Source organism: Protopterus annectens, chromosome 7.part0, assembly GCF_019279795.1.
Source record: "Protopterus annectens isolate FY-2018-M chromosome 7.part0, PAN1.0, whole genome shotgun sequence".
Lineage (NCBI taxonomy): Eukaryota > Metazoa > Chordata > Ceratodontiformes > Protopteridae > Protopterus > Protopterus annectens.
The window spans coordinates 624,638,263-624,651,587 of record NC_056739.1 but is presented as its reverse complement, the minus strand read 5'-3'; the positions used below and the strand labels follow the sequence as shown (position 1 = coordinate 624,651,587).

The following is a 13,325-nucleotide window of genomic DNA, read 5'->3' as shown; positions in this document are numbered from 1 at the left end:
CCACCAGAGCCACGAGAGCAAGAGACTTAAACCTCAACACGGATATAAATAGGACATGCTGGAGGGACAGATTCATCACCCAGAGACTCCCTACACTATGGAACAGAATCACAGTCCACATGAGGCAGAGCCCCTCACTGACTCTGTTCAAGAGAAATCTTGACAAGTGTATGGGAGATCGTAGGTTTACCCCGGGAATCATTGCCACAGCCTGGAAACCATAATTCCCCTCATTCCCTGCCTGCAACAGGAGTTTCGATGGTGGGCGAAGGCTTGTCACCAGAACAAGAGACAGCCATTAATTTTTCCCCCAGCCAGGCAGACATTAACGGATGTATCAGATTATGCCTGGGGGGCCCACATGGCAGTAAGATGTATTCAAGGCACATGGTCCGCAAACCAAATGCATCTACATATCAATCAAAAAGAGATGCTAGCTATTCAGAATGCCCTGACAGCCTTCAAGTTCCTACTTCATCCAGGACAACTACTGATAGACAGACAACACCACAGTCATGTGGTACGTAAACAAGCAGGGAGGCAGTCATTCCTACCCCCTTTGCAGACTAGCCATGACTTTGTGGGACATAGCATTGACTTAGCAAGTATATCTGCAGGCACAATTCCTGCCAGGAAAGATAAATACTCTGGCAGACAAACTAAGCAGAGACCTCCTGGATCCCCATGAGTGGTAATTGGATCCACAAGTCTTCAGCATGATAACAAGGAAATGAGGATGCCTGGATATGGATCTATTTGCTTCTCCTCACAACTACCAACTAAAAAGATTCTGAACAAGGACTTATCACATGCAAGCATGGAAAGTGGACGATCTGTCTTTCAGCTGGAAAAGCTTAGCAGTATATGCCTTTCCTCCCCAAGTTTACTCCTCAAGGTCAGGCAAGAGAAGCCAAAGATGATACTGATTGCCCCAGACTGGCCCTGCCAGTACTGGTATCCAATCCTAAGGAACTTCTCAATGCCCGGCTTGGACCTTGCCTCAGATACCTCATCTACTGTCCCAACAAAACAAACGTATCCTGCACAGCCAACTCAAGACCTTAAATCTGGCAGCATGGTGGATAATGTAGTCATATAAAACACACTTCTCACTAGAGCTGTGATGGATGTCATTTTGGAGGCCAGAAGGCGTAGTACCAGAAAATCTTACGATGGAAAATGGAATGGATTCTGGCACAAGGAATTGACACAGCTGTACCAAATATTCCTCAGATTTTGCAATACTTAACTGAGATGCTGGACAAAGGCCTATCCTTTTCATCAATTAAAATTCATGCCTCTGCCATTTCGGCACATTACAGTACAGAGCCATCAATCTTTCACATCTTCTGTTAAGGCAGTACCTCAGAGGAGCCAAAAACTTAAGGCCTCCAAGGAGATCACCAATACCTGCATGAGACCTCAGTTATGTCTTGGAAAAACTCACCCTGCCTCCATCTGATCCAGCCACTACAGCTGATATAAAATTTTTATCTTGGGAAACAGCTCTGCTTCTAGCAATAACCTCTGCAAGGCGAGTCTCAGAGCTACAGGCACTCATGGCTGTGGAACCTTTTATCATTTTTTATCCAGACAGGGTTTCTCTGAGGACAAACCCGACATTTATGCCTAAGGTAGTGTCCAGTATGGCGCTTAACCAAACTATTCATCTGCCTACTTTTTATCTAAACCCACAGAATAAGGGGGAGAGAATTCTGCGTTCTTTGGACATACACAGACAGTTACGCTTCTACTTGAACAGAACCAAAGCTTTCAAAAAGACCGAGCAACTACTAGTGGCATATGCTGCAGGATCACAAGGAAAGGCCATCTCAAAGCAGACTATTTCAAAGCAGATAGGCAACTGCATTTGTTTCTGCTATTCACAGCATGGCAAGCATTAGGCCATATTCAACTAGAGCAGCAGCCACTTCAGCAGCCTTCCTCAGGGGAGTACCAACCAAAGACATTTTAAGGGCTGCAACTTGGAGTTCTGTGCGCACCTTTACAAAGCACCGTCACTTACCATTCTACTCTAAATCCAGGGCAGGCTTTGCCACTGCAGTTCTGCAGGGCCTCATAGCTGCTCCTAATGCTGTTTAGCTCCAGCCTCCCAACCATAGCTTTGGGACTCTACCCAAATGTAATGACTGCAACCGTGAAACAAAAAACATAGTACAGTTGTGTACACTTAGCATAAATGTAGATGTTCGAGTGTATTCACTGTTGCAGTCCAGGTTACCCACCCGCCATCCCCCATATCTTTGCTGGAACTTATCTACACTTCTCTAATCTATACAACCTATGTGGTGTATTTGCTTATAGATGAAGGTATAATATATTTTGTGCTTACATGTTTTATTGGCATATTTTTAGCCTACCCTTTTGGGGGCACCTGACATCTGGGGCAAGAAAAACTGAAGAAAATGATGTCTGCTGCATCTTTTATACCCCTGGCACACTGACATCAGGGAAGAGGCGACAGCAACTGACGCCGGATCTAGACTTTGGAATTCAGGCCGACTGAGGGTAGCCTGCCAGCAGGATAACCCCAAGTGTAATGGCTGCAACAGTGAATACACTCGAACATCTACATTTATGGTAAGTGTACACAACTGTACTTTTCCTTTTGTTGACTATTATGGAACACTGGATTAAACTGAGCATTTTTCAAGTTTAGAATGGAAAATACACTACAACCCTTGCTCTGGTTATAGCTTCCACAAGTTGTTTCTCACAAGATGCATGTGGGCGCTGTCTCGTATGCTAATTCTTGCATGTGGTTAATAGCTAGATAGAAGTATGGCCACAGAGTCAAAGCAACCATGGCCCATCTTTAAGAGGAGGCTAAAAAGACAATTGGCAGTCTGCTCCCCCAGGCCAGCACTTAGTGTCGTGGCCTTTAGTTGAAAGTCAATCATGTACAGAATAGTCTGAGCTGTGAAATGTGTAGAGTAACACAATGGTAGATTCTAATTAATAGCACAATTTCATTTGAGCTATGTTTTGCTGGAAATAGAAACACTAAACAGTGTAATTTTTATGATGTAAATTTGGAATGTGTGGAATCTCTTTATGATGTAGTAAATTTCAGAGTTATAACAAGTTGGCATTTACTGCATTTTCAAGAAAAATTTTTTTTTTTCAGTACGTTGCTTCTGTTGTGACATTCAACTTGGAAAGCACATCCGTAGCAGTCAGAGAAGAACAGAATGTCCCTGAGATCCTCAAAATTCAGATGATTGACCTCAGCACAAATGTTTCTCAACGACCAGGGGCTCAGGCACTTAAGTAAGTTATTTCAGCTGGAAATGTGATATGTTGCTTTAAGCTGACACTTATGTTTTTGATTTTCTTTTGATGCATGATTATCTTCATTGATAAGTTGTAATTTCAGAGAGATTTTAGAGTAGCACTGGAAATTCTTTGGTAAGGCAAAAGATACAAGTTGTAGTTTTATGTCCAAGATCCAAAAAGAGACTCTTAATTCCTTGGCTTTTTAGTGTTTAAAGGTTACTTTCTTTATGCTCATTTTTTTTTTGTATCAACTGTGATCAAAACACTGCTAGACTATTTGCACAAATGGTTTATGACATCAGCTAGTCTGTGCACCTTGCTAGGATACGGTTTCCCCATTCCAGCAACAAGATGGAGCTTCACTCGGGTAGTGCAAATAAAAAGACAGTTGCTGCATGGTATATGACCTCATTGAGAAGAAGTTACTTTGGAACATGTCAGGTTCATTAAATCCATACCTTTGTGGCTGTATTTGTTACATAGATTTTAAGTACTGTTTTTCTGTTGTGCGTTATATTCCTGGAATGAGTAATTTTAAACTTCTGTATGTCTGTTTAACTTGCATAGACCTGTTGATGTATTAAGAGCTATGCTTATGTGGGGGATACTTTCAGGCCTGTGTTGTCTTCTCAGACGTCTAAAATTTGATTTCTGCGTGGTCCTTGTTTTGGGTTATCCCACACAGTCAAGGCTATAAGTGTTTGTGTCAACATCAGAGAAGATGCTGGTTTAGCAGAGGCACTGTGTTGTGTGTTCAAGGCAGAGCTGCTGTTAAGGTATGTGGATGACAGCTGTGAATGATGAGATCTGTGGCTGTTTTTAACATTTGTTATTTAACATTTGAACCTGAGTTGCAGGATCAGTGCAACATGTCATGTGCCCAACAAAATAAGCTTTGGCAAAGGGCATGCTGCCTGTGAGGTGGTGCACACCTAAGTTGTTGATGCGTGCAATAACTGATGAGCTGTCCACTTCATAAGCAGCAGCAAGAGTCATTCTAGCTTTTGGCTGAATGGGACTGAAGAGAACTGCTGGACCCAAAGCTTTCTCAGTGTGCTTCAGAAAGTTTACTGTACAGGCTCTACTAGTGGGTTTGAGCAAGTGACTTAATGCTTTTTTTTAAGACTCAATCTTCACATATAAAAAATGATGATATGAGTACAAATACATTAAAGGAAAAAGCATAGTAACATTTTCAGTTTTCATGCAGTGTATATTGGTTTTTGTTTTAACATTCAGTTTGGTGATACATACATTACTCAAGACTTCTCTTTCCCTTGAACATTCTGCTTTTGTTCCCCAAATTCCATGCATTTCTATGCAATTTGCCCCGTGCATTTTCTGTAGAATCTATTTCTATTATCTACTTTACAATATTTAGTGTTTCAGTTAGTTTTTCATTTTTCTAATTGCTTTTCTGGCAACAAGTAGCATTAAAAATAGTAAGACTCCTGAAGTTTAAAATTACTCTTTTCATGAATATAACCTACATCCTATATCTCAGCTGAAAAGAAAAATGAATTTATTTATATTTGTTTACCAGAGTAGTTATAATGGGTCAGCAAAAGTAAACTTGTTTTCACAGAGGCTTGGGGAGAAAAACTCCGTATGTCAATATGAAAAGAGCAAAGTACGCAAAAGAGTAAAAAGTTGCACAAATTTTCCTAGTGAAAATGCATAATGCAGAGTAAGCTTATTAACAAGTAGTGGCAAAAGCAGGAGATCATCCTACAGATTTGCAATTGCCTAATAATTTATTACAATTACATATACAAAGCAGATTCGCCGTAGAACAGTTTTAAAAATCAATCTCATTTATGTGTGTTTGCATAGTGTGAGTAGAAAAGTGATAGTAGATGCAGTGCAATACAGAGTATAAATAGGAGTACGAGAGAAAGAGAACCCCCTTCTCAGTTTGTATTTGTCAAGGGCAGGTCATATTTATTCAGGCCTGGTGGACTTTTTTATGAAAAGGGTCACCAAAGCAATGGACGAAGGTAAACTGTATCCACAGCATAATTCAGTCGGGCCAAAGCTTTTGACAGTCTCCCACTTTGGCATAGTAGAAAACTAAAACTGGGAATAAACCCCTTTGTCACCGACTGGATGCAGAAAATCAAAATAGGGGAAGTTACCTCCACACAGAGGCCAGTCACCAGTGGAGTCCCCCAAGATTCTGGGCTGGGGCTTCTCTTGTTTGGCATTGCCTTTTCTGAAGTTAAAGCCAATACCAAAGGGCTCTGGCTGGCTGACTGTAGATGACTGAAAGCTTGACTTGGCAGTTGTGCATGACAGTTTGTCCCAAATAAATAACTGGTGCCAAAATCATGGACTGAAGCTAAATGCCAAAAAGAGAGAATCCATTATTGTACCTTTGGGAGGTTATCTGCCCCAGGGTACTACCATGTTGACGGTGCACACAAGAGTTGACCCAGTTCAGGATTTGGGAACTTTGGTAGACAGTAACTTTTAACCTATATGTCCATTTTTTTAAGAAAGTCCTTGTATATTGCACAGCTTATAAACTAAGGGGTGGTGTTTAGATCTAGGGATGTCAGTGTCCTCTCTACTCAGCCCTCATTAGGCCATTCATTGATTCTAATGCCACCTTTGGCATTTACCTCTACATACACATGCAACAACTGGAACACCCACAGAGGTACCTTATTAAAAGGATACAAGGCCTAAACAACATGGCCTATATGGACCAACTTTTCGCCCTATCACTATGCTTGTATCCTACAGACTGCTAAGAGGAGACTCTAATCTGGCTTATAAGTCATCCTCTGGTGAAATACTGATGGGTTTACTGCACATCAAGTCAAATGACATCAGAAATGCACATTTCATGGATCTAAACTTCTTCTACAACATCAGAATGGTTTGGAGGGGGAGGTGTCTCTTGCAGAGGATACTGCTGCTCTGGAGCAGACGTTCCATCCGCATAAAACAAAGATTTCTTCGTGTTTCACTGTTGCAGTCATCACATTTGGGTTATTTGTTTGCACTCGCCCTCAGTCGGACTGATTAACGAAGTCTTGGGCCCTGCATTGGTTGCTGTCCTTTCTTCCATGACAGGTTGTCTGCGGTATAAAACATGCAGCCGCCACCATTACATAAGTTTTTCTTGCCGTGTGGTGCCCGAAGCAGAAGCAGTTCGCAAGTGCCGGTCGGCCGACTCCGGAAATTTTAGTTTTCGAGTTTCAGAACCGAAGTCTTGAACTAAAGCTAAGTACCCCATTGGGGAAACTTTTTCTTGCTCCTTACTCATGTCAGTAAACATTAATTGCATTTCTTGTGGAAAGCAAATACCTCTCAAAGATTTTCATTCTTACTGCATTCCTTGCCTAGGCCCTGACCACGACGTACCTTGCTGTCTGTTTTGTGCCATATTTAATCAATACACTATCCGTCGTCAGTATATTTTCGTATCTTAATATTTCAGTTCTCAGTTCAATTATCCAGAAATGTCATCGGTAAGCCATCAGACTACCAGCATTCCAAACAAACGCAAAGATGAAGACAGAGACAGGATGCATAGATCCAAAGCTGCTGACGACGCTTCTAAGCCAGTCGCCAGTTCGCCGGTACTCAGTGAGGCACTTTGAGCCCCTGATACCCTCTACTTCTGATTCGCAAGCCTCTACTGAGACCCATTCGGAGTCCGGTATGCTGCAAGTTACTTGAAATGTGGAACCTGCAGATGTCTCTAACTTGGATGGGTCCGGAGCTGCTGTGCAGACATCTGCTTCTGAGGGTGTATTCAGGCCTACGGACTTGCATATTAAACTGACGCCTCCTTCTTTTTTAAGGCCTAAACCTCGAACCATGCCTAGAAAACTGACGCCCAGGCTGCATGCTCAGGCCTCTATGCCTAAAAAACAAATGATAAGAATGGCTGAAGATCTTATAACTTTAATCATGGGAAGCCAACCTTCCTCTCCTAAGAGACCTAGGACTGAATTTGTTTATGAATCTTCTGACCAGGATTCTAATTTTTCTGATTCTTCTGATGATCTGGATTTACCCTTATCTACTTATGAGAATTCTGATGCAGAGGACTCTATTCCTCTGCTTCCCCTCCAGATAATTTTTTCTTTTGCTGAAACCTTGCACACTCTAAGGGAGCATTTCCACTTGGAAAGCCAGGAGTTTTCTGATTTGGAAAAGAGGCTTGGGGATTTCTTACTCCTGCCTCAGCATAGGTCTTTAGCTATACCTCCTGTACTAGACTTTGTGATGCCTTTTCGAAATCTAGTTTGGCCCCTGATTCTTTGCCTCCTGCTCCCAGAAAACCTGACAGATATTACAGGGTTCCTGATTCTCATAAGATTCTTTTTAAAAATCCTATTGCGGGTCCAGAGACTATTTCCCAGGGACATTAAGGCTTCTACTGCCAAAAATCCTATCCCTTCTGATAGAGACTCCAGGGTGCTGGATAGATGGGGTAAGAGGGTTTACACTTCTGCAACCTTAAACTGTCAGTTTCATATGTTAAAGTATCAACAACATATTAGTGCATTGCTTAAACAGAAAATGATGTTGATTCCTGACTGTGCTGAAAACAAGGAATTACAGGATTTAATGCATTCTGCTGAGCAGGTTGGAAAACATACTTTGCAATGTGGGTTTGATTCATAAGAGGCCTCTTGCAGGGCTGCTGTCACTGGGTCTGTACTCAGAAGACATGGTGGAGTCAGCATCTTGAAAGCTTAAGGAGCAATCTTTGCCTGATCATGTTAAAGCTAAGCTGTTGGATGCTCCCTTAAATCAGGACTGCCTGTTTGGCAACAAAGCTGAGGAAGTTCTTAAAAAGATGAAAGATAAAGCTAAATCTATGCAAACTGTTAAAGATTTCTTACAAGTTCAGCCTCCAAGATTTAATAGGCATTGTCCCTGTAAGAATTGGTCCTTTCTGGCCCCTTTCATGTCTTCTTAATCAAAACCCAGACAGAGCAGAAACCCCAGGTTTCAGTCTCAGGGTACACACAAGACTAAGCATTGGGGGGATTCCACTTCCAAATTTTGGAGTAGTAAGATTCCCCCCTTTGGAAAACTGTCTCAGCGACTTGACCTTAAAACTTCCAAGCACTTCTCAACTGAATGCTCCTTTAGGGGGAAAGATTGGTCTGCAGGCCAATAACTGCGAACTCATTGCCCAGGATAAATGGGTTTTAAACATAGTGTCTCAGGGATACAGATTTCACTCCCATACGTTACCAACGCCAAAAACTTTGGCTAGACCTACCCCCAAATCAGTGGGCAGAGGCTCAAAAGCAAATTCTCTCTCTTAAACATAAAGGCTATTCAAACGGTACCAGAAGAGGAAAAAGGACCAGGTTTCTTCTCAAGACTTTTCCTGGTACCCAGAAAAGACATTGCATGGCGTCCTATTCTAGACCGGTCTACTCTAAACACCTTTTTGGTGGTTCAAAAATTCAAGATGCTGACTCTTCACCAGTTGCTCCCTATGCTAGGAAAAGATGCCTGGATGATAACACTCTATTTAAAGGAAGCATACCTGCTCATCCCAGTCAAGGAATCTTGCAGAAGATATCTATGCTTCAAAGCAGGCTACATTCACTACCAGTTCTCTGCCTTGCCCTTTGGCTTATCTACTGTGCCCAGGGTATTCACAAAGTGCCTAGCCCCAGTCATTGCATTTTGTAGGCAAAGAAATTCAAATATACCCATACCTGGATGATTGTTTAATTCAGCCAGAAAGCCAGGACATGCTTTTGAATCATCTGGCCTTTGTACAAAGGGTGCTAACTTGTCTGGGATACACCATAAACGAAAAGAAATCACACCTTGGTATCCTGTCAACAAATTATATTCCTGGGAGCAAGCTTGAATACAACTTCCCAGATGGCTTTTCTCATGCCAGAGAAACAAATTTATTTGACAACCTACTTCAAACAAGTGGCCACAAAAAACCTACTATCTGCAAGGCAAATACTTCAACCCTTGGGGTTCATGATCTCCTGCATTCTTCTAATTCCATATGCAAGACTGCATATAAGGTAATTACAATGGTATCAACATTCTCAGGATCTAGAAGAAATGATTCCTTTCATACCTTGCCTTCGCCTTGAGTTACTTTGGTGGGCAGAGGCCTGCCATCAAAATAAGGGACTACCATTCACACACCACCCCCTGCTGCCCAAACCCTAACAGATGCATCAGATTATGCATGGGGGCTCACCTGGCAGGGAAGTGCATTCAGGGCAAATGGAACCCAAGTCAAATGCACCTGCATATCAATCAGAAAGAAGTGTTAGCTGTACGGAATGCTCTGACAGCCTTCAAGGACCATATTCTTCCAGGACAATTAATGGTAAAGACTGTCAACACCACTGTTATGTGGTACATAATCAAGCAAGGGGGTACACATTCTTACCCCCTCTGCAGACTAGCCATGGCATTGTGGAACACAGCCCTGAGCTACCAAGTGCATCTACAAGCTCAATTCCTGCCAGGAAAACTAAATATACTGGCAGATGAACTAAGAAGAAACCTGATGGAACCACACGAGTGGAAACTGGAGCAAAGGATTTTCAACATGTTGACAAGCAAATGGGGGAGCCCAGATATAGACCTATTTGCCTCCCCTCAGAACTATCAGTTGGACAAAATTTGCACAAGGTCTCCCCACAAACAAGCTTGGAAAGTGGATGCTCTGTCCTTCATTTGGAAAAACCTATCAGTTTATGCCTTTCCTCCTCCTCTGCTCTCCAAAGTACTACTAAAGATCAAACAAGACAAACCAAGGACGATTTCACCAGACTGGCCACGCCAACACTGGTACCCCCTCTTGCGCAGTGTGTCACTGTTGGCCCCACGGCACCTGCCTCAGACTCCTACCCTATTGTTTCAGCAGGAGAACTAGATTCTGCACCCTCACCTTCAAACCCTGAACCTAGCAGCCTGGCAAATTACCTAATCTCTCCTTTACCATCCCTCAGTAAACCAGTGATGGATATCATTTTAGAGGCAAGGAGGCCTAGTACTAGAAAATCTTATGCAGAAAAATGGAAAGGATTCTGTGCCTGGAACCAATCTCAAAAAGATGAACACAGCTGTGCCCAATTTACCTCAGATTTTACAATATTTAACTGAGATGCTTCACAAGGGCCCATCTTTCTCTTCCATCAAAATTCACGCCTCAACCATTTCAGCTCGTTATAACACAGAACCTCCCCTCTTCTCTCATCCACTGCTTAAGCAGTTCCTCAGAGGGGCCAAGCATCTACAACCACACAGGAGAGCCCCAACTCAAGCCTGGGATCTTAACTTTTGTATTGGAAAAGCTCACCCTTCCTCTGTTCGAGCCAGCTGCCACTGCAGACTTAAAATTCCTTTCTTGGAAAACAGCTTTCCTTTTAGCAATCACTTCAGCAAGAAGGGTATCTGAATTACAGGCCCTCATGGCAATGGAGCCTTTAATCATCATCTTTCATGCGGACAGGGTGTCCTTCAAGGACCAATCCCTCCTTCATGCCAAAGGTGGTATCCTGTGTGGCCCTTAATCAGTCCATTCATTTGCCAACCTTCTTTCCTAATCCACAGAACAAAGGGGAATGGATACTGCACTCCTTAGACTTGCACAGTCAACTTGGATTCTACTTGGACAGGACTAAATTTCAAAGGAAATCTGACCAACTACTGGTGGCATTTGCTGCAGGGGCAGAGGGGGAAGCTATTTCATAGCAAACCATTTCCAAATGGATAGGCCATTGCATTAATTTCTGCTACAAGCACCATGGAAAACCTATCCCACAGGGGATCAGACCTCACTCAACCAGGGCTGTATCTACCTCTACAGCCGTTCTCAAAGGTGTTCCTACCAGGGACATTTTAGAAGGTGCTACCTGGAGTTCTGCACATACTTTCACCAAGCATTACAGAGGCAGAGGCCCTTAACTGTAACCTGCCCAAGCAACAAAGACCTCTGAAGCTGTAACACAAACAAACACCAATCACAACCAATGTGTCACATAGTTCACAACACCAGTGTGCCACCCAGCAACAGCCCCTAAAGCAAGACAGTGTACCTAACACTTTAGTCATAGGTGACTCTATAGTCCGGCACACTGATGTCCCTCTCACCAGGTTGAATAAGGAGAAAGTTAGTCAGCTGCCTGTCGGGTGCCAGGATCCGCCACATAATGCATGCACTCAAGTCACTCCACAACAAGTACAAATATGACTCTGTCATTGTCCATGTTGGAGTGAATGACTTGAGACGTACCTCCCTGGACTACATGAAAAGAGACATGGAAGAGCTCTCGGATCATGTGGCCCAGGCAGGTATGACCCTAGCCCTGAGTAGCATCCTGCCTTCGCCCAGAATTATACCACAATATAAGGATAAAATGATTGACTTCAACAATTGGCTAAGCTTATGGTGTCATTCAAAGGGGATCCAGTATCTGTCTGCCTGGGATGACATGATTGACAGACCACGATGCTTTGCCAGAGATGGTCTGCACCTGTCGCCCCTGGGATTCAGGTTACTGGCTAAGGTTCTTGCCACCCCTATAGTGCCTTTTTAGGCAAACTTCAAAGGACAAAACCACCACCATAACAGGTACAAGCATGCAAAATCTGAAGGTAATGCTACTCAATGCTAGAAGTCTAAACCTCAAAATGCACTCTCTCGAGGCACTCCTAAAAATGGAGAACATCGATATCTGTGCAGTAACTGAGACCTGGTTCAAGGCTCCAGAGAGCAGCCCTGCAATACCAGGCTACAACTCTTACCACACTTTTCGGTCACCAAACCAGGACCGAAACACTAAAGGTGGAGGAGTGTCAATATTCACCAAGGATATTCACACCACCAGGCTAGTTGGCCAACACAATGTGTCTGAAATTCTCCAAGTGCAACTAACACTAGGTAAGACTGCAATCCAAATTGTAGCTTGCTACAGATCCCCCACCATACCCCAAGATTCTCACTACACCTTTCTAAACATACTGGAAAATATTAAGATAGAACCAAACACCCTAATACTGGGTGATTTTAACTACCCTACCATTAACTGGGAAAACTACTCATGTCCCAACACCTTTGCGCAACGGTTCTTGGAATTCATAAATTCCAACGTCCTGGATCAACTAATCCATAGTCCAACCCAGGGGCTCCAATATCCTAGACCTGGTCATTACCAACATGGGAAATCAATGCTCCATACCTATGGTCACCCCCTCGTTAGTCAGGTCTGACCATAAGCTAATCACCCTTAACATCCACATCACACCACCATAAAAAACTTCTCTAAAGCCAACTTCATGCTACTCAAGTCAGAAGTGACAAACTTCATGACACCCATGCAGACGGGAACTGAAAGCTCAACTGCTGAATCCTACACTACGGCACTGTACGAGCACATCCACTCATGCATGAATCGTGCCATCCCAAACAGAATCAAAATGCTCTCATCCAAAAAAAGGAAGCCAATCTGGTGGTCCCCTGCCATAAACAAACTTTACAACAAAAGGAAGAAACTTTTGCAGAAAAGAGGAAAATCCCAGGATGCAAAAAACTCCCTTACTAGCCTCAGTAAGAAACTGAGATGCCTCATAAAATCCTCCAAAGCTAGTTACGAAAATAAAATTGCCAAAGATTCCAAAGACAACCACAAAGCATTCTATAATTATGTCAAGAATCTAAATGGCAATGCTCAGATCTGCTCTGAGCTAAAACAGAATGGCATTAAATATACTGATCCAAGGATATTGCCAATATCCTGGCAGATCGATTCAGTGCCAACTTCACCCCTCTCACCCCTAAATGGCCCATCTCAATACCGGAAGATTGCCAAATTCCAGTAATAACGGCCACACAGGTACAAAACGCACTCTCTAAAGCCAAGAATACAGCATCCATGGGACCAGATGACATCCCGGGCTGTGTACTACATGAACTACAATATGAACTGGCACCTCACCTAAGTGTCATGTTTAATCATAGCCTCACCTCAGGTTTCGTGCCCACTGAGTGGCAGAGCTATAGTTATCCCAAT

The 13,325-nt window shown here is 43.0% G+C and overlaps 1 protein-coding gene across 1 annotated transcript in view; it reads left to right on the top strand.

Annotated features, from left to right (window-relative positions):
* VPS13C (vacuolar protein sorting 13 homolog C) overlaps positions 1-13,325 on the top strand; it is a 6,956,796-nt gene that overhangs the window by 1,579,129 nt on the left and 5,364,342 nt on the right. Inside the window, exon 14 of the mRNA XM_044076309.1 lies at positions 3,149-3,291. Coding sequence (XP_043932244.1) covers positions 3,149-3,291 — 143 coding nt within the window. The remainder of the gene's footprint in view (positions 1-3,148; positions 3,292-13,325) is intronic.